This window comes from Lepus europaeus, chromosome 6 (genome assembly GCF_033115175.1).
Source record: "Lepus europaeus isolate LE1 chromosome 6, mLepTim1.pri, whole genome shotgun sequence".
NCBI lineage: Eukaryota > Metazoa > Chordata > Mammalia > Lagomorpha > Leporidae > Lepus > Lepus europaeus.
In genome coordinates, this window is record NC_084832.1 from 10,902,350 (window position 1) to 10,923,096 (window position 20,747).

The following is a 20,747-nucleotide window of genomic DNA, read 5'->3' on the forward strand; positions in this document are numbered from 1 at the left end:
GCTTCTGCTGCCATTTCAGTTCTAGTGAGGACGAAATTGAGAAAGAACTAAAATACCTTAGAGAGGTAAATCACAGAGCCAGGAAGCTGCAGAGTCAAGCGATGAGCCGAGAGTTTTGGAAATCAGAGTTTGGCTTCCTAACAAGTGATGAGGAGCTATGCCATCCGGGCACGGCTTCATTTTTGTGTGTCCTTGTGAAGTCAAAGTTGAAGTTAGCAAGTCTGGGGAGGTTCTAACGGGTAAGAAGTTCTCTCTGAAGAACCCTGAGGCTTGGGCTCCTGTTCACCCGCCCTCAGTCTCTTCCCCTCCTCTCTTTCCACCCTCTTTTATCACAGCTTAAGACAGCAGATGGCTCTCTTGCGTTTTCTTTCACTCACCTCTGTCTGTAAACAACTAAATAGCGTTTTGGGGAGGGAAGAGGAAAACGTAAGGATTCAACGACAAGACCTTGATTATCTCGAGGCTCCGCCGTCGCCAAGCTTAAAGTAGGAAAACACAGAATAGAAAAGGGCGCCTGAGGCTCGCGGAATTTGCCGCCTAAGAAGACTCCGTTCAGGCGATGCGCGGGACGGGGGAATCGGACCAGCAAGAAAGCACAGTATTTCGTGGTTGTGGAAAAGCGGAAAGGCTCAGTGCTGCAAGGTGTGTTATTAACGGCAGTGGAAGATATGAGGATTAATTTTCTTTCCATAGTGGGGGTGGGGCGCAGACTATAGAAAACCGCGTTTTCAGGGGAAGACTCTCCCCAAACCCTCATAGCTTGCGTCCTGACTGTCCTTGGACCTTGGCAAGGGTCTGGAGAAACAGGGTCCCTGTCCGTGGTGCTGAATCCCAGGTCTGAGGGGAGGGATCTGAAGAAGGCAAACCACCAACCTCCCTAATTGGTCAATCCAAGGATCTGGGGGCAAAGTCTGTGGAATATAAGAAAAGACCTGGAAAGGAAAGAATTAACACAGCTATAACAACAAGAAAGCTAATATCTTGCCTTTAAAATTATAATAGTGGTCACACACATCCAAAGGCTTCAAACACCCTTAAAAACAACCTGGGTTTGTTGGTTGGCAGAGTTGTGCTAGACTTAAGACTTCACCATACCTAGCATTTTACTTCTTTGCAAAACTCACTCTCAGAATCTTTAGATAAACCTGTTTGGTGAAGAAATTCAGAAATTCCAGCCAACAACTACTGACATGTCCAAATGGCCTCTCTACAGCAATGGAATTTCTGAGTAGTGACTATGGATATTCAGTGGGACTGATTTCAGGGAATTTAGAAAAACATACACACTTTAATAGCCATTTTATTCGGTATACCCATCTCTCTATAAATGGCCTTTCATTTTGAAGAAGAGACATGGCTACACAGCATGAATACACACTCCTGAAAATGGAAGAACAAAGACACAGGAAGCAGGAAATCAAGGTAAAGTGGAGCAAAATAATGGCAATATGCCCTCTATCTCATGGGTGGTTAGGGATCACAAACTTGTGGCAAAATTCCTCTGATATTTCTCCTTTAATAATGTGACAATTTGCAGCTGGAACATAAGCACATGAAGAAGAGGAAACTTGACAGTTTGTTGTTTAATTCTCAATATAACCTACTGCTATGTGCCTTGGACTTAAATCTGCACACTCCCATTACATTAACTTCTCTTCCCTAAGGGAGACTTGTTAGTAAACATGGAGTAACACGTAATGAATAGCAGCTGGGCAGTAATTGCTTCCATGGAGAGGTGGTGGGAGAGCTGTGCAGAGCTGAAGGCATCCAGCCTTCCCACAGGCAGCCCTTGGCTGTGCTGTTCCCACTTGCCTGGTGGTGAGTCTTTGTGGTACTTCACTGCCTGTTCTGGAGACAAAGAAAAAGTGTGTTTGGGTTCAGAACTGTTCCCAGGGCCTCCAGCATAGTGTGCCTCCCCTCTCTCCAGTCCTGCAGCTGTCCCTGCAGAAATTTTTTACAAGTCTCTTGGTTACCAAATGCATCTTCTCTCCTCATCTTCACATTGGATTGTGAGAACCCCAGGGTTTGCATTCCTTTTTCTTTACCTTCCAATGGTGATAAGCACAACAGGGTGAAAGGAAGGGGGGGCGGAAGCAAGCAGCCTGGGGAAAGACCTGCACTTGGTTCTGTCACCCTCGTGTATCCTAGAAACCATAGATCTGTGTCAATCCAAGCATGAAGTGTTTCTCTTTCAACCTCCTTTTCCCTGGTGCCTTCCAAACCTTCTCTTCCTCTTGCACCCCCATGTTTTCAGTTATCCAAGACAGAACGCTGTCAAGTCACAGACAGGAAATCAACGGGAGGAGGTAGCAGCTGTGATATTTGAATTTCAGACACAGTGCATATATGGCTTTGCTCCCTGACCTGGCTTCTCCAACCAGGGTCAACCAAAAGTCAGCTGTTCAGATCAGTCTCTTCTCTCTGCTTTTGCTGTCCTAGGAAGACCATGACACCCTCCTCTCCCCCTAATATTTCTGCCCTGACTTCTTCAGCAATCTCCTGAGCTTTTCTCCTATCCAGCTGCTGCAGGAGATCCGGGAACGGGGGGTGGGGTGGGGGTGGGGGTTGGGGGGGATGGGGGTTGGGGGGTGGGGGGGTCTTTCCAGACACATCATCACATCCCTCCTTGGCCCTATTCCTCCCTTTGGCTCCGTGTTGACATTTCAACACAACAAACCTGTCCTTCCCGGCAGGAGAAGAGGAGTCCAGCAAGTTTGGGTGGAGTAGGAGACGAGTAGAGGCGTCTCCCTTTTCAGGACACACTCTCCTTTTCCTGAGGTGGGGAGGCTTGGGTGCTGAAGGGATGGGCCAGGGCAAGAGGGCGGGAACCACCTCGCCCTCCTGCCGCTGCTGCGCACAGAGTTCCTGTGGACCAGGAGCCACGTTGAGAGCTAGAAGCCCCCACTGAGCGGCGAAGCCTCAGGAACCAGCGAGTGTTACCCGAGAAAAGCGCACCGAGATCTCTTCAATTCCACCTGCTCTGGCACAGTCTATTTGCACCCCGCCCCCTGTAATTCGTTTCAGCTTGTATTATTATTTTTTTAAAATCACTATTAGATATACCTTTTTTTTTCTTTCTGAAGAGATCCACAGGAGGGGACCACTGAGGTGGAGGGGGTGCAGTGGGCTGGGCACGGAGCGCTCTGATTAGAGATCTCGGGGGAGAGCACTGCTCTCTCCAGATGCTGATTTCCAAAGCACTTGACAATCACCGGCAGAAGCCGCCAGCGGGCGGCGGCGGCGGCGGCACCTGCCCAGGGGCAGCTCGAGCCGGGCGTTGAGTCCTGTTCAGCTCGCCCTGGACCGACCGACGTGCTGAGACCCTGTCTGGACCTGCCCTGCCTCTTGTGCCCAGGCGGAGGCGACCGGCCCTACCTCCCGCCCGGGAGGCGGGCAGGGAAGAAAGGCAGAGCGAGTGGCAGTGGCGACCCCCGGGAGGGCTCCGGCGACGTGCGGTGACCGGCAGCGCCCGCAGCTGCAAACCCGCTCTCCGTTCGGACGCAGCCGGGCGGCGGCGGCCACGACCTCCGGCTCCCCAGGCTCGCCCCGCTGCGCCCCGGGCGCACCTGCGGACAGGGCGATGGGTCCTAGTCGGGACTGAGCGCCCCGACCCGTCTCCCCAAGCGCGCTGGACTCTGCCTCCTCTTCCCAGAGGGCGAGCCGCGGCCTGCACCGCCCCTGTCCCCCCTCGGGGCCCCTTCTTCGGTCCCTGCCTCCCCGGGACCCACTCCCTGGGCCACCATGGCCGCGGCCATCGCCAGCGGCTTGATCCGCCAGAAGCGGCAGGCGCGGGAGCAGCACTGGGACCGGCCGTCGGCCAGCAGGAGGCGGAGCAGCCCCAGCAAGAACCGCGGGCTGTGCAACGGCAACCTGGTGGATATCTTCTCCAAAGTGCGCATCTTCGGCCTGAAGAAGCGCAGGTTGCGGCGCCAAGGTCTGTGTGGGTCCCTGTCCGGAGACGCGCCCACTGGTCTCCCGGCTCCCCTCGCTCCGGCTCTCCGGTCTCCCCCTCCCCAAGCCCCCGCCCAGGTCCCCCTTCTGAGCGCCCCGAGCGTCTGCCGCGGGCAACCTGTGGCCGCGCGCAACTCAGCCAGCCTGGCTGGGAGCCGGCAAGTTGGGCCGTTCCTGGCCGGCGGGCGCTCGCTCCCCGAGCCTCCTGCGGCCGGACTGGGGAATCTTTGCCCCGGAAATCTTGGCGACCGGAGACCCCGGGGAAGAGTGGTGATGCCCGCCGGGTGCCAGCAGCGCTGAGCCGGGGTGTGTGCGGGAGCTGGGGACTAGTTCAGTCGAGACTCCCCAGGAAGCTGGTTGGCCACGAGCGCTGCAAAGCCCACAGACCCAAATCGGCCTGGGGAGGGGGCTCCGCGAGTCACAGAATGAGCCCACACTGGGAGGGAGCGGGGATGCCAGCTCCTAATGGGTGTCAGTTGTAATTGAAAACCCAGTGAATTGTGTCGGGCAAAGGAAGCGGTTGCCACAGAAACGTGACCACAACAGTCACCTTCCATAGGGGTTTTTGGTGGTGGTGGTGGTTTGGTTTGGTTTGACAATCCACTGGCACCCAGCATGACCTTTGGCTGCCTTTAGAATGTCAGGGTGTGAGAAGGCAAGCGTGGAGCAGCAGCCGGGCGGGTGCTCTGGTCCCTGTCTGAGCTGTTCCCTGCTCAGGGAGCGCCTTTGGCGAGCCCTCGGGTTCTGAGGAAGACTTGGGTGTTGCTTGCTTTTCCTAACCCAGTGGGCTTGGCAGGAAACACTGGAGCACATATTTACGTTAATGGGACTATCTGTTTGCCCAGCACATTTTATCCTGGTGCCAGCTGTGTTTGTTTGAAATGCCCCGTTGTTCCAAAGACTGGGAGCGGAGCAGACGCTGTGCGTGTGTTCCTAGGTGAGTGTGTGTGTGTGCACACACGTACAAATTTACCACCCAAAGTTGCAAGCTGATTTGTGCGTGTGTGTGCACGCGTGTGTGTTTAAGCTTATGATAAATCCTTGAGGACAGTCACTCGTTGTCACAGTAAGGGATTGGAGACTACTTGTGCTCAGGTCAAGCTTAAAAGACAAACATCTGCGAGAAATCAGAGTGCATGAGTGTAATTGGGGGAGTTTCTTGATGTAGAATACAGGGACAATTATTTTTTCAGACTAGTGTAGAATCTATTAAGACAAATGGCTTTTAATTTTCCACTTTAGCCGAGAGCCTTTTCCTGCACACCTTTGTGTGAGGAGAACGACTGGACTGTTGGCAATCATTGCTGATAGACACATGGAATGTCGTTGGATGACTTAAATTGTTGCTCCCCTTGTTGCATCAGATTATCTTTCCAATACAATTTTCACAAGGCAAAGCTGTTGAGTTTCCTGTCGGCTTAGTGTAAATAAGCACATGATCTTTTACATAAGCTTGTTTTAATATAAACAATGATTAAAACTTATTATATGTGTTCTTTAGACATGTAACCAGCCGACTCTTTCATAAATGTGAGCGTTAAGCGTGTCCTGTCATGTTGGATGATGGAAGAGGATGTGGTTTACACTTAGTGAATTTTAAGATGGGGGCATGCCTCTCTCCAGCATGGAAAGAAACCTGAGCTTCCTAATCGGCTGTTTCTCCATTGTCAACCCCGGCTGCTCTCTTGGTATTCATGAGTTTGAAGTGATCTGCATGCCTCAGTACTCTGTAAGAAAAATATATTTGGGGTCACTTGTGCTACCTTATTTTTGGTTGGAAAATGAAAGAGAAAATAGGTTAGAAGGAAATTTCATCAGAATGTTTTCTTTTATTCTCCTGTGTTGCTTGTACAAAAAGAAATATATTCTTTAATGAAGAAAATATAGTTATAGTTCCTGAGAATCAGGTAGGAATTAATTTAATAGTATTAGTAATTTTAAGCCAAACAAGTATAAAAATTTTATAGGTATAATTTATACATTTATATAAAATAATATGATTATATATTATTACATATAAGTACACATAACTACTTGATCATTTAATTACATATTATCTGGGTTAATACTTTTAAAATATTTACCTTTTTTTTATTTACTGCTTGCATAGGAATTGCCCCAGAAAATTTTCAAAGCCTGCTTTGTTAATTTAAAGATGCAGCCTTTATGTGTGACAGTTTTATGTATCTTTATATTTGAAAACAATTAACTTGACAATTAATTACTAAATCTTTAAAAGATGACAGGGCTTATTGCAAGAATCCTATGTGGAGCAGTAGGGAGATCAGATGAAGTTCCCATATGTCATTGCATGTGCAAAGGAACAAATTAATATGAGACCATAAAATTCAAAGTCTCATAAAACATTGAAGGGCTGAGGTGGAGAAGTGTGGAGGCAACAGTGGTGGCGACAGGCATCAAATTAGGTGAAGAGGTTGAGGGGGCCTCGAAGAGGTCTACAGGTTGACAGCTCACATCTGAGGGGCATGCAGAGGTTTTAAGGGCAGGTGGAGAGAGCAGTGTGTATGAAGCTCTTGAGGTGGGAAGATCCACCCATTGGAAAAAACAAAAGAGGTGCAGAGATTTTAAGTGCACTGTCAAGAGGGATACATTTTGACATGTTTGCACATAGTAAAGAGTCACTCCACATTTTGTTTGGTGGAAGGGTAATATACTTTTCTTCAATGCAGGAATATTTTTTTCTGTTCAGTATTCTAGGACATAGCAATCTGTTTAATGTAAACAGTATTAATGTTTAATATAAAGAGATTTGACTTGGAGCACCAACTCCCCACCTCCATCACTTCTGTGTTGTTACGAGGGTGATTTTGTACCAGTTGACTTGCTCTTATGATAGACGAGGTTGGCAAGGTAGCTCAAGGGGTGGACACCAACTTAACCTCATTTCCAGATTCATCTCATTTTACCCTCTCTAGCTCCATAGAGTCAACCACACCTGAGCATTCCCCAAGTGTTTCCAGCCTCTGTGGTTTTGTGTTTTATTGTGTGCCTAGAATCTCCCCACTCTATCTCCACCTGTTGAAATCATCCTATTTTTGAAAGTCCTGAGAAAATGCCACCTCCTCTGAGAGACATCCTTCATTGCATGGGACTAAAAATAACTCCCAGTGGTATCAAATGCGCCATTATTTTTTTATGTCTAATAATAATTACTTCACACAAATGCAGTTGATTGTAGTTAAGAAGCCAAGTCTGTGTTTTCGGCTCTGGTTGCTCACTGTTACCCTTGAATTGGAGTGAAATAAAAAAAGTCAACAGGCCCAAAGCTTCAAAAAATGTCCTTGAACCACAGGGCTCTAGCTAAATCATTTTAAAAAGAAATAACTTCTCAAATTTTCAGACCTTTCTCCTTTCCCCAAATAACTACATATAACTTACCCCCTTTAAAAGGGTGGTTACATATTTGTGAGTGATTCACAAGAATGAAAAATATTACCAAACTAATATTGATGCTTAAATAATGCATGAAAGTGCATATTTAGGATATGTGATAATTTAGCTAAAGAAAGGAACACACAAGAAAACGAGCACTTTGCAAACAGTTTTATTATTTGGAATCTTAAGATGAAAATTAAAATAGAAACTGAGTGCAGTGATATTTAATGAACATCTTATCCTAAAAGTGTTATATTTTTATTATGAATTCTTAAACCAAACAAGAGCCTTTCTTACTTACAAGATAATTCCTTTTCAAAATCTTTGGTGTTGTAAATTCAATGTTTTATTGAACATTTACTTTCTGGGGGACTTTGCTTAGAGGAGCGATGGCATTGTGTGCCACGCATGTTTAATTAGTTGTTGTGTGGGTTTTTTACTAACATATCTTACTTAAAATAAATTTCACAGTGTCATAGAAATAAAGAATGAAAAATGAGCTACTTAAAATATTTTCAAGTTGATCTGTAACATAAGAAGCATAAATGTATGTGCATCCATATGAACAAAAGACTTTGCTCCAGTGTGATAGTGAAAGCCATCACTTACCCAAAGGTATGAAAAAGGGCCCCTCCAGGCCAGCGCCACAGCTCAACAGGCTAATCCTCCACCTTGTGGCACCGGCACACCGGGTTCTAGTCCCGGTTGGGGCACCGGATTCTATCCCGGTTGCCCCTCTTCCAGGCCAGCTCTCTGCTGTGGCCTGGGAAGGCAGTGGAGGATGGCCCAAGTGCTTGGGTCCTGCACCCATATGGGAGACCAGGAGGAAGCAACTAGCTCCTGGCTTCGGATCAGCGCGGTGTGCCGCCCGCGGCAGCCATTGGAGGGTGAACCAACGGCAAAGGAAGACCTTTCTCTCTGTCTCTCTCTCTCACTGTCCACTCTGCCTGTCCAAAAAAAAAAAAAAAAGGAAAAGAAAAAAAAGGGCCCTTCCTCTTTACAATGTCCTATGCAGGAATGTCTATCCTCTCAGAAAACAAGCTACAGCAAGTAGTAACAAAGCAACCATGTTTTCTGTGCCACTTTTTCCAAATGGTTCTCTGGTATACGTGGTCCTAAGGCCACCTACTTATGTTAGCTGTTGAATACAGCCAAGCAAGATAACATTTTTCTTTCCTCTCTGAAGTATCATTTTTTCCTACATATCTTTTGATAGTATCTGTTAATTTATTGTTAGTCAGAATTTTATGTTTTGTTTAGTTGCATTAAGGTCAGATAAAATTATACTAGTTCTAAATTGAAATGTCTAGTTTTTTTGTTTGTTTTGTTTTAAAGATTTATTGTATTCATTTGAAAGGCAGAGTTACAGAGAGAGGAAGAAAGAGAGAGGGAGAAAGAGAAGCATAGATCAGTCTTCCACCTGTTGGTTCACTCCGTGGATGGCCAGAATGGCCAGGGTTAGGCTGGGCTGATGCCAGGAGCCTGGGGTTTCATCCAGGTCTCCATGTGGGTTGGAGGGTCCCAAGCACTTTGTCCATCTTCTGTTGCTTTCCCAGGTGCATTAGCAGGGAGCTGGATTGGAGGTGGTGCAGCCAGAATCTAACTGGCCCCCATACAGGATGCCTGCATGATAGGCAGTGGCTTAAACCACTATGCCACAATCCTGGAACCTCTTTTTCTTTTTAACATGAAATATATAATTGTAGTTTCTAAGTGAGATATCATATTAGTATTATTGAATTGGCAAATGAAGCAAAGTTAAAAAACCAAAGTCCTGTATATTATTTGCTTAGCTATTTCTCCCTCATGACTTAATTGTTATGATTTTAACATTCTGCTTTTTTCTGTATGGCTTTGAAAATGGTTAGTACTGCAGTGGTACAATAAATTTTTAGAGTGGCACAATGAGTAAAGTGTTAAATAGCTACTAATTTAGGTAAGATGTAATGAAGATTAAACATGATGATTTGCTTTGAGTTGAGTTATAGGCATAGATTGAGTTGAGTTAAATATACTAAGAAAATATTTGGTACTTCCTGGCCAACTGGTGAAGAAATTCTGCAACATTTCCTGAAAGTAGTTTTCAGAGGCACTAGACTGCCTGTCTGTGCTCTCTCTACCCCTGAGATTACCATAATATATCACAGACTTCACTCGACCAGGGAAATCATTAGTATAGTTTTACATTTATTCCCAAACTTTGGTTGTTGTTAATAATTCCATTCTTTATAATGTTACTATGAGAATGATTGTTTTCAAACTAAACATGAACCTCTTCTCCCTTCATGGAAAATTATAAGTCTTGTAAATTATGTTTATCTTATTTTTTAAATGGCAAATATTAAAAGGATTTTCAACCTGATTTATTCATTTAGTTCTATAAAGCTAGGTTCTTTCTAGTTATACTATACATTATTTCTCCCCAAATGATGAGAAACTTAACCAAAAAGGACTATGATATTGAGATACCGAGAATCTTATATTTTAAATGATGCTACTCATGTGCATGAATTTTAAAATATTTTGTACAAAACTGGATTTATACTTAAATTGCATTTTTCAAAAAGCCTTTTTGAAATACCCTCATATTTTAGCACCCACCAGCTAAATATAAAAGCCAGAATGATATAATCTCAGGTATGAAAAAAAAATTAGAGAATTTAATGCAATGCAACTTAAAGGCAATGACAGTGTTGTCAGGAATAAAAAGTAACTAATTTAGCAATTTTATCTACAGTGACCCCAACATTCATTTTAGAAAACATGACTATGTCACTGTTTCTATGCCCTGGGATGTGAGAATAATTGTAGGGAGTAGGGCCAGTGATTTTGACGCAGTTTTAAACCACTTGATTGTAGTTAACACATTGTAACTCAGGGAAGAGTCTCTGGTCATAAAGCTATATTTTGTGAAATGTTTTTAGGGAAGTATGTTTCATTCTGTGTTTTCATGTTTATTTGATTAATAGCACCCCACTGTTTGATCGTAGGGGACAACCACTTCTAGTCTGGGTCTGGACAGTGCCTGGCACATAGCAAACCCTCCACAAGTTCATAAGAGAATGAATCATCCAGCATTTATCAGGATGACACCCTGTAGCAGTGACATAGAGTGACAGTGCAAAATAATGCATCCATAGAAATGGTTGTCATTGGCTGTATACTTACAGCTATATTTAGCCATTTACCTACATGACACCTTCTCTGTGTATTGAATCCTTTTTCATCTTTACAGCAAGCCTATGTGGTAGGCATACTAGATTATATATACATTGATATACCAAATATTCATTTATGGATAATGTATTAATATTATCCATCCATTTTTAAAATGAGAAATCTGAAACAGCAAAAGTTCTGTAAAATGCCCATACTCACACAGGTTAAGGAGTGGGATTGGATTAGACTGCCAAACTGACTCCAGAATCCTTGCTCTTAACAAATGCTCATTCTCTATTGCCACATATTTTATTTTGTTATCTCAATTAGTTGAGATTCATCACCAATTAATAGCATAGGACATCGAGGCTCAAAGACTTTTCAAGTTTTGCAAAAAGACTTCTACCTACCAAATAACAGAGCCCAGATATCTAAAAAGTCTCTGAACTTTTAAGTCCCCTGTCTTCAGACTCATCTGCAGACCGATCCCTTCATTCCTCTTTTGACAAACTTGGGGATGAACTCTTCGCATACCAATATAATGTCAAGGCCTCCTCAAGTTGAGCAATGGATTCTCCATCCTTCTGAAAGACATCAGTCCAATCTTCTCCTTCCTCTTCTGTATCATAGAGTTTCTACATCCTACTGCATTATTATCACCAGCATGTAAATATGCTGTAATCTTGTATATTTTTAAAATGTCCGCTTCTTGGATCATGCATCCCTCTCTTGCTACTGAACCAATTGTCTGTTATTGGCGAAACACCTTAACAGAGAAATCACCAACTCCCCTTTTCCCATTCTCTCTGAATGTTTCCTAGGCAGTGTTCCACCCCCATCACAAAATTTATCTTGCAAAGGTCACTGATAGTCAAATCAAAGTGTCTGTTCTTAGTCCTCATCCTATTTGTACAGCATTTGACATTTAAATTCCCCACAATAAAAATTAGTAATTTTTAGTATGATGTAGGTAAAGTTAGCATCAAAATACTTTCAAAACTGCTGTTTTTTTCTGTTTGTTTTGTTTTGTTTTGTTTCAGAGGTATAGAAAGAGTGACAGACAGGAAGAACTCCCATCTTCTAGCTCACACCTTAAATGTCTTGGGCCAGGATCTCAGTCAGTCCATTCAATGTGGGTGACAGAGACCCAACCACTTGAACCATCATCTGTTGCCTCCTATTTCATGCATTGGCAGGAAGCTGGAATTGGAAGCAGAGACAGGACTCCAAACCAGGCACTCTGATATGGGTGCAGCTGTCAAAACCAGCAGCTGAACCAGTAGGCCAACTCTCCCAAAGTATTTTAACCTAATAGTTACTCCACATGAACCTACATGTGATCATCTTTTCATATAGTTACCGTATACCTGGATTTCTAATTGAGTATGTTAGTGAGTATGTTAATTGAGTATTACCATCATAGGAAATAATATTCTTCCAAGTAATGTTTTCAGTTGGTACTAGAGTACCATTAGAAACCAATACTTGGTGTCTTCTTACTTGAAAGAATATCCTTTTCATCACATGCGTTTGTATTTGGACTGACTTGTCCTCATAAAGTAGAGAGAAAATTCTGGATGGCCGTTAAATATTTTTAAATATTTATATTCAAATACAATTGATCACTGTTTCTCAAATTCATTAAGTACTATCATAGCTAAAAAAAAGACCTTGGCAAATAAAAATATTGGTTAATTTGCTTACTGTCAAACATCAAACTCAAGTATTCTTTTGGAAGAAATGTCATAAAAAGAAAAGATCATTCCAGTGTTTCTTTTCTGTTTGTGGAATATTTTCACAGATCCATTTTCTCTTCATGATGGTTTTGAAGGAACCATTGAGACTTTCCTTCGAATGTAAGCATTGCTGATACGTTGTCTTCAGTACCTACCCATGATATGTAGATATATAATTACGAACTCTGCTGACAGAGTCAACTTTTTTACATTTATGTTTTGGATTTTCCTCTTTTATTTCCTGTCAGGATAACAAAGAGCTCCTAAAGTAGGAGAAATGGCAAAGAGCTGACAGTTGGAGTGTAGGAATAAAATGGCAGGCAGAATGGTATTATCTCCTCTCAATTGGAGTTCGGGAATACATTGAAAGAGTTGTGTTGTCTCCTCTTGTTCCATCTTCCCATGTGTCCTATGACTGCTGGGTTCAACAGCTACTGCCTGAATACAGTACCTTTGTCAGGAAGCTCGAATGCTGGGTAGGGAGTTGCTCATTTGTTTGTTTTCTTCAGAATATAGCAATTTTTTCTTTTTTGGAAAACATCTGAAACCCAGTCAGAAACTTATTATCTGATGTCTTTTTATTCCACCACATGCCTCATTTTATCTGTCTAAATTTCTGTAAATAATTCCTGCCTATCCTTAGAAACAGTATACCCTTTAAATATTTGTTCGTGGACTTTTTTATACTTCTTACCATTTGGTCAACTTACAATTGTTTAACTCTATTTATTTTTCTGCATAAGTAAATGCCACTGGCACCTTAATCACTTCTGTGGCTTAGATTGTTCAATAATGACCTCATCTTTATTCCAGCAAATGAGATAGATGACTGTGTTTTTCATGAATAGAATGTAAAGCTAAGGCCAACCTTTATGGAGGGAATTCATCTGCTGTCTCTCTTCCCCCTGAAGACAGGGCCTGACTTGAATGGATGGACAAATCTATCTATGCAAGGCAGAGGTAGTTGTCTTGGCTTCGTGCCTGACAGCTTAAAAAGAAAATGTAGGGAAAGCAAGGAAGCATCTTCCCTGCATCTGCTAGGATCCTCAGCTCATCCTTCTGACCACAGAAAGCGGGTGCTGGTACTTTAACTTTCATGGCTGCAAACAAGTGAAGTGCTTTCTCCAGGGACTCAGACTTGACAGAGGTGGTGTTTGAACTCAGCTCTGATTACAAGGTGCACATTTTTAGAATTCACTCAATAGGGGCTAAGTCACAGCAGAGGTCAGCACCTGGGGTCATGACTGCGCTGGGTAGAAAGGAACCACAAGGTTCCTTGCATCACTGCTGAAAGTTCCATGTTAGAGAATACTGATTCCAGAGCAGCTCCTGTACCCAGTGATTTCCCACACATGCTAGTCACCTTGTAGAGAGGTGGTGCTGTTTCTGGCCTCGCTCTACTTTTCCTTTTCTGTTCAATCTTGGGACAACAAGCTGCACAGAAAAGCAGAACTCAGGCACACCTATTTACCAGCCTCTCACAGTTTCCTTTGGGCCGTAAGCCAACACAGAGTATGAGACAATGCTAAAGTGCTTCAGTAGGGTCTGGAGTATTTCAGGTTACTTCAACTTTTTTTTTTGTATTTTGTATTTGTATTGTATTTTGTATTTGTATTGTATTTTGTATTTGCATTTGTATTTCTATGTTGTATTTGTATTTGTATTTTGTATTTTGGAGAATAGTACAGAAGTCACTAAGATTCCCAGAATATGGCACTAATGAGCCAAACTTGGCTGTTCCCATGCTACTAACACGGAGCTGATGCCATGTTCATCTTGGGAGACATCCCTGTTGCTTACACGCTCCCATGAGCGTTATCATTTTTACTTTCTGGGAACTTTATTATTAAACAGGTGAAATGAAGACCCAAAATACAGCACTTTTTGCAGCTTCTATACCAAGCAATCAGCCTAAAGGAAAACATTCTTTGCATGAGTTTTTCTTTTCCCTGTGATCATGGCAGTGAGAGATTATTCAGCACAATCTCCCTAGAAACATTAGTTCACAACATGAGTATTCCTAAGTAACTCACTTTTTACCAAAGGAAAAGGCATTTTGCAGCATCATAGATTTTAAAACAGTAACTGTCATCATAGTTGCCTGCCTTCATACTGTGGTTTCTTTACAAAAAATGTATTTTTCTACACAATTTTCAGTTCTGTCTTCTGAGGGAAGTGTGTGTTTTTCCTTAAAAAGTCAAACTGTATATATGAAATTTGGCACTGCTCCTTCCACACACATTGTCACTGTTTCTTACAACTGCCCTTGTCACAGCCCACACTTCACACAGCTGTCCCTCTGTGGCACAATGGGTCCTGTTTGGACCGCTGGACAAAGACACTGGAGCCTTGGGACATCACTGCTGGGAGTTGACCAGAAACTTGGTGAAATGCAGAGAGCTGTATGCAATGAGTAGGTTGCACAGGGTGATTCAGAAGACACCCTTTGGTGTTAAATTCTTTTGTGCACTCGCTTAGAGACGTCCATGGCTAGGTCTTAGGAAATTGAGACAGCCCTACATCTTTGCCACAGGGACTCCGTCTTACAGTGAGAGGCCATCTCCCGAGCAAGCTGCTGCTCAGTGCCTGGGTCTTGTCCCCAGTTTAAACTCCAGCTCCTCACACTTCCCCACCCCTTTGCTTTACGATTTCCTGTGGCTCCAGGCTTCCTGTTGACTATTCATCAAATATAGTCTGAAAATTGTTAGTTAATTGTTCCTGCATATTTTTATACATTCTGGTTCCTATGGTTCAAGATCCAAATAATTGCAATCCCATCTAACGTTTATCTGGGTGGTAATAGTAGCTAATGGTGTTTTTAGCTGAGTGTGTTATGTCTGTAAATAAATAGATGAGTGTGATGCATGCTATACAAAACAGGTGAGACATAAGGCATAAAAACTAAGTATATTCAGCCAAATTCATGTAATTACATTTGATGTGCCAAGCCTTCCCCCTTCCCCTGTAGTCACCTTGTTCTATGGACAGGTGTACAAAAGATACAATCCTCCCATATTCACAGATGTGAATATTGAGACAGGAAAAAAAGAAGCCTAATCACTTCTTTACTAAAAGTCAGTTTAATGCCTCCCAATACTTAAACAACTTGGTTCTTCTAAACACCTTTGTTTGCTTTAGCTTAAGTAATCCTCATTATGATCCTCTAGAGGTGGAATCTGCATAGGACAGTTTTTTAAAAAAACATTGCAGATTGGGTACATATGACCCAGGCATATAAGGTGCCAAGTTACCACCCATGTATAAAGAATGGAGCTTCCCTGGGGAAACATGGAAACAATGGCGAGCCTGAAAAAGAGGTGTAACTGACTTGATCTACACACACACACACACACACAGACACTTTAAACAGTTCATGGAAAATAGAATTAAAAGAGAAAGTTATTTTGGTGCAAAAAATGTGGAAATCCGCACATAGATTTTTCATGATAAGCATTTTCTGTGAACTTCTCAAAGACTCCTCAGATATCACACCAACGCTAATGCATGTAGTCCACAACCAGAATCCCCACAACCCTGGTGTGTGACTTTTGTGTCAAAGTGCCTCATTAGCAATTTCAAATCTTCATCTTAAAGCCCTCAGTTAGATTGAACATAGTCTTCAAGAGCCACATATCATAGTCCTAAATTCCCACTAGAATGCATTTGAAAAACATGATAAAGAAAATGACTAAATAGAAAACTTGCAAAAGATAATGTAGATGTCAATTTCAGATGGATTAGGAAAAGGATTGTTGGAGTTAACCAGTCACATTGATAGTAGCAACAAGCTGTTATTGAAAGAGAGGGAAAAGCAGTACATAAGTGAGGTTTTCAATATTAAGAAGTCAAATAAGTCAAATAGTACTAAAGCTATTAGATTTGTATAAGTGCTGCTTTTGCATAAGATGACCCAAGTCCTTTGACCCCTTCACCCATGTGGGAGACCCAGAAGAAGCTCCTGGCTCCTGGCTTCAGATCAGCCCAGCTCCAACCTTTGTGGTCATTCGGGGAGTAAACTAGCCAATGGCAGACCTCTCTCTCTGTGTCTTCCTCCCTCTCTTTCTGTCTCTGTAACTCTGCCTTTCAAATAAATAAACAAATATTAAAAAAAAAGAAGTGCTGCTTTCGAAAGAAGACTAGACTAATGTATTTCTTATTAGCAATCAGTCAGGGAAACTTCCAACTCTCAAAACCATGACATAATTTGGAGCAGGAAAAAAAATCCCTTGGTAAAAATCTCAGTAAATGCTAATTTTCCTAGTGAACAAAATAATTAGAAGTCAAGAGGATTCCTTTATATCCTCAGAGAGTTAGTTATTCTGTGGTTATTAACACTTGGGTCCAAGGTGATTCCATTAAGAGTGCACTGTGCCATAATGGAGATGGTCGTGTAGAAGCTTGGGCTGTGATGGGGATGGTGGTGAGTAATGGTGATGACGTGTGAGAAAGGCAGTGCCTGATCCATAAGAACAACAGATCTGGAGGACAAGTGCTGTGGCATGGCAGGTAAAGCCACCACCTACAGTGTCAGCATCCCATATGGGAACCAGTTTGAGTCCTGGTTGCTCCTCTTCTGATCCAGCTCTCTGCTATAGCCTGGGAAAGCAGTAGAAGATGACCCAAGTCCTTGGGCCCCTGCACCCATGTGGGAGACCCGGAAGAAGCTCCTGGCTCCTGGCTTTGGAACAACTCAGTTCTGGCCACTGCGGCCAATTGGGGAGTGAACCAGTGGATGGAAGACCAATCTCTCTTTGCCTCTCCTTCTCTCTCTGTGTAACTCTGACTTTCAAATAAATAAATAAATCTTAAAAAAAAAGAAAAACAGATCTGGGCTATTTTATTATGTTCACTTTTTCAGAATAAAACCCACTGAGTTTACCTCAGAATTTTTGTAGACGTCGTTTTTAAAAAAGAGACCACATCCTTCTACCTGGCAGCTCTAATGACAAGTTCGTGCTTGAAGGCCATCAGGTTGCAAGTGCCAGAGCACCAAAGAATGCTCCTGCTGTGAACTATCATAGAGCAAAATAACTCACAGACTGATACACTGCACATCAGAAAGCTAAAAAGAAGCTGGAACAAAGGACAGAACATTATACAAAGAAGTAGAGAACAACTTTTTTTTTAAACTTTTATTCAATAAATATAAATTTCCAAAGTACAACTTTTGGATTATAGCGGCTTTTTCCCCCCATAACTACTCTTCCCACCCACAACCATCCCATCTCCCACTCCCTCTCCCACCCCATTCTTCATCAAGATTCATTTCAATTATCTTTATTTGCAGACTATCAATTTAGTACATACTAAGTAAAGATTTCAACAGTTTGCACCCACACAGAAACACAAAGTATAAGGTACTGTTTGAGTACTAGTTATACCATTAATTCACATAGTACAACACATTAAGGACAGAGATTCTACATGGGGAGTAAGTGCACAGTGACTCCTGTTGTTGATTTAACAACTGACACTCTTATTTATGACGTCAGTAATCACCCAATGCTCTTGTCATGAGTTGCCAAGGCTATGGCAGCCTCTTGAGTTCGCCGACTCCAATCTTATTTAGACAAGGCCATAGTCAAAGTGGAAGTTCTCTCCTCCCTTCAGAGAAAGGTTCCTCCTTCTTTGATGGCCCGGAGAACAACTTTTAAAATATAGAAGGTATGATCAACTTCCAGAATCCTTGAGGATGGGGACCTTATTTTATACTTTTGTATGTATTCTCCTGGCATAGTGACTGCTGGATCTGGGTCCTCTTTAAGATTTTATTTTTTTTCTTCTGACACGCTAAGGAGGTTCTTAAGCTGATACACTGGAAGCACTTCTAATGTTACAAGTAAAAATAAGGCAACCAGTATCTAGTTCATCATACATCATCGTTATCTCCCCTGAAGTACACAAAACCTTCATTAAAGCGATGGTATTGCAAGTAAATAAATAACTCCAAACTCATGGAAAGTCAACTGTTAGATATGAGCAATACTTTGTATATCAATTATACCTTAAAAAGTCTTAAAAATCCTTGATCATATTATCCATACTTTTCAAGTAAAGGAATAAAAACTCACGACATAAAGTACTTTTTCCTGTGACATATCCTGTGTAACACATTAATAGTAGGATTGCAAGTTTGTATTTTTGGATTTTTGGCAAAAGAGCTACTTCATTATGGGAAAGCTCCCTCCTTTACAATGAATGAGAAAAATGTGCAGCTGCCAAGATCGCAGCTTCTGCATTTCAGAAGTGTCTGTCTCTCTCCCATAAGGGTTGAAAACCACCACTTTGGACGTGGCAGGGAGATGGCTTTGGTCCGTCTTCTCCCACCACTTTCTCTCACATGTTGCTATTTAATTGAGGGCAATTCTAACTCTATTTTTTGAAAGTTAAAGACATACTTTCAGCTACATAAAATTTGCAAGACCATAAAATTCAGGACACCCTAACAGAATACATGTTCTTCCCCAATCTTTGCAACATAAAGGTTGTCCATCCATCTCTAGCTTTTATTTTTACTACAGATATTTTCTTTTTGTTGGCAAATCCTCTCAGTATTTCTCATGCAAGACTATGGTTGAATATATAAAAATTCCTAGAGTTGAGCATTTCACAAGGTTAGTATATCTAATGAAAATGATGTACGGGTGTTACTGAAGTCTAGTTCATAAATTTTATAGCAGTTTTTAAATTCAGAATACTATCTCAATCTTAAATACTACTGAAGCATAACATGTATATTGAAAATTGTGCAAAGACCACTCAAATGAAAAAGAACATACTATCAAGCCCCAGAAACTCCACTTACTTTCCTTTCTAATCAACCGCCAACAGCAGGCACTCTCTTGACTTCTACAACAGCATGGTAGTTCTACCTGTTGGAAAACTTGGTATAAATGAAATGAGACAACGATGGGCTTTTTGGGTCCGTCTTCCTTTATTTAATATTATGTTTGATGATTCATTCATGTTAATTCTGATAGTAGTTCATAAAATCTGTAATGACTTCCCCCTGTGTTCTTGATGTTGGTGACTTGTGCCTTTTCTCTTGTGCCATTTTGTTAGGGTGCATTAAATTTTACTAGTCTTTTCCAAAGAAGTCATTTTCAGTTTAGTTGATTTTTTTCTTCTTTTTAAGATTTATTTATTTGAAAGGCAGAACTATAGAGAGAGAATGAGAGACAGAGACAGAGAGACAGAGAGAGAGAGAGAGAGAGAGAGAGAGAGAGAAACACACACAGACAGAAAGGAGTAAGAAAGAGAGGGAGAAAATTTCCATTTGCTGGATCATTCCCCAGATGGCCCCAACAGCCAGGCAGGTCTGGGACAGGCCGAAATCAGGAGCCAGGAGTTTCACCCTGCTCTCCCTCATGGATGTCCAGGGTTGAAGTACTTGGACCATCTTATGCTGACTTCGCAGGTGCATTAGCAGGAAACTGGACTGGAAGCAGAGCAGCTGGAACTCCAAGTGGTACTCTGATTTGGGATGCTGACTTTGCAAGCAATGGCTTAACCCACTATGCAAAAACGCTGGCCTTCTTAATGTTTTCTATTGTATATTTTTTCATTGCATAAATTTCTGTTCTCACTTTTATTATTTCTATTTTCTTTATATTAAGTTCGCTTCTTTTCAAACTTCCTGAAAATACAGATTGTAAGCTCAGTGGTGAAGCCTGTAAGAATTTTAAGTGGGCAAGTCAGATTGTAAACTTACCTGTACTTGTGGTTTCAACTTGCATTGCACCAGCTGTGCTCTGTTTAATTTTAGTTTTTACTTAGCAAAATATATTATAATTCCCATTATGGTTTCTTCTTTTATTTATGATTGCTTAGAGGTGCTTTTTTAGTTTTAAAATATTTTGAAATGATTTAGTTATATTTCTATGATAACAAATAACTTCTAGGTTTAATCTAACATAACCAGAGGACACACGAAATTTGCAGGTTAAAATAAAAAATTTTTGTTCTCGCTTTCAGGTGCAAAATTTTATGTGTGTCAATAACATCAAATTTCTTAATTATGTAGTTAAAATTTTCTACTATTTTCAGTCCTGTCTTTGCTTTTGTCAGCTATGTTAAAAATCTTCATTGTAAGTTTCCATTTTTCTATATCTATTCAGATACGTAAGTTTTTTATCTTTAATTGCTGTAAGTTAACATAAAATTATTATAGCCCATTGGCAGATATATCCTTTTTCATATCTTACCTTTTTCTTTAATAATTTAAATTTAGTTTGTTTTCTATTAGTATTACAATACCAACATTTTATGCTTAATATTTACAGGCGATTATTGTCCATACTTTTAGATTATCTGTATTCTTATATTCAGGATGAACATGTAAGCCTGCATTTATTTTGTTTTGGTTTAGTGTGCATTTTAATTCCACTTGGAAAAGCTTTGTCTTTTAATTATATCATTCCATTCAATTACATTTAAATGAGCAATTGAGTTTAAATCTATCATCTTATTGCTTTTTTTCTATTTGTCTAACTCTGCCGTGTCCAT

General features: G+C 41.7%; 1 protein-coding gene across 3 annotated transcripts in view; it reads left to right on the plus strand.

Annotated features, from left to right (window-relative positions):
* FGF14 (fibroblast growth factor 14) overlaps positions 1–20,747 on the plus strand; it is a 700,508-nt gene that overhangs the window by 481,126 nt on the left and 198,635 nt on the right. Inside the window, exon 1 of one of the 3 annotated variants that reach the window (XM_062195260.1) lies at positions 3,742–3,934. The exons of the other annotated variants lie outside the window; for them this stretch is intronic. Coding sequence (XP_062051244.1) covers positions 3,742–3,934 — 193 coding nt within the window. Of the gene's footprint in view, positions 1–3,741; positions 3,935–20,747 lie in introns of those variants that run through there. 3 annotated transcript variants of the gene reach the window in all.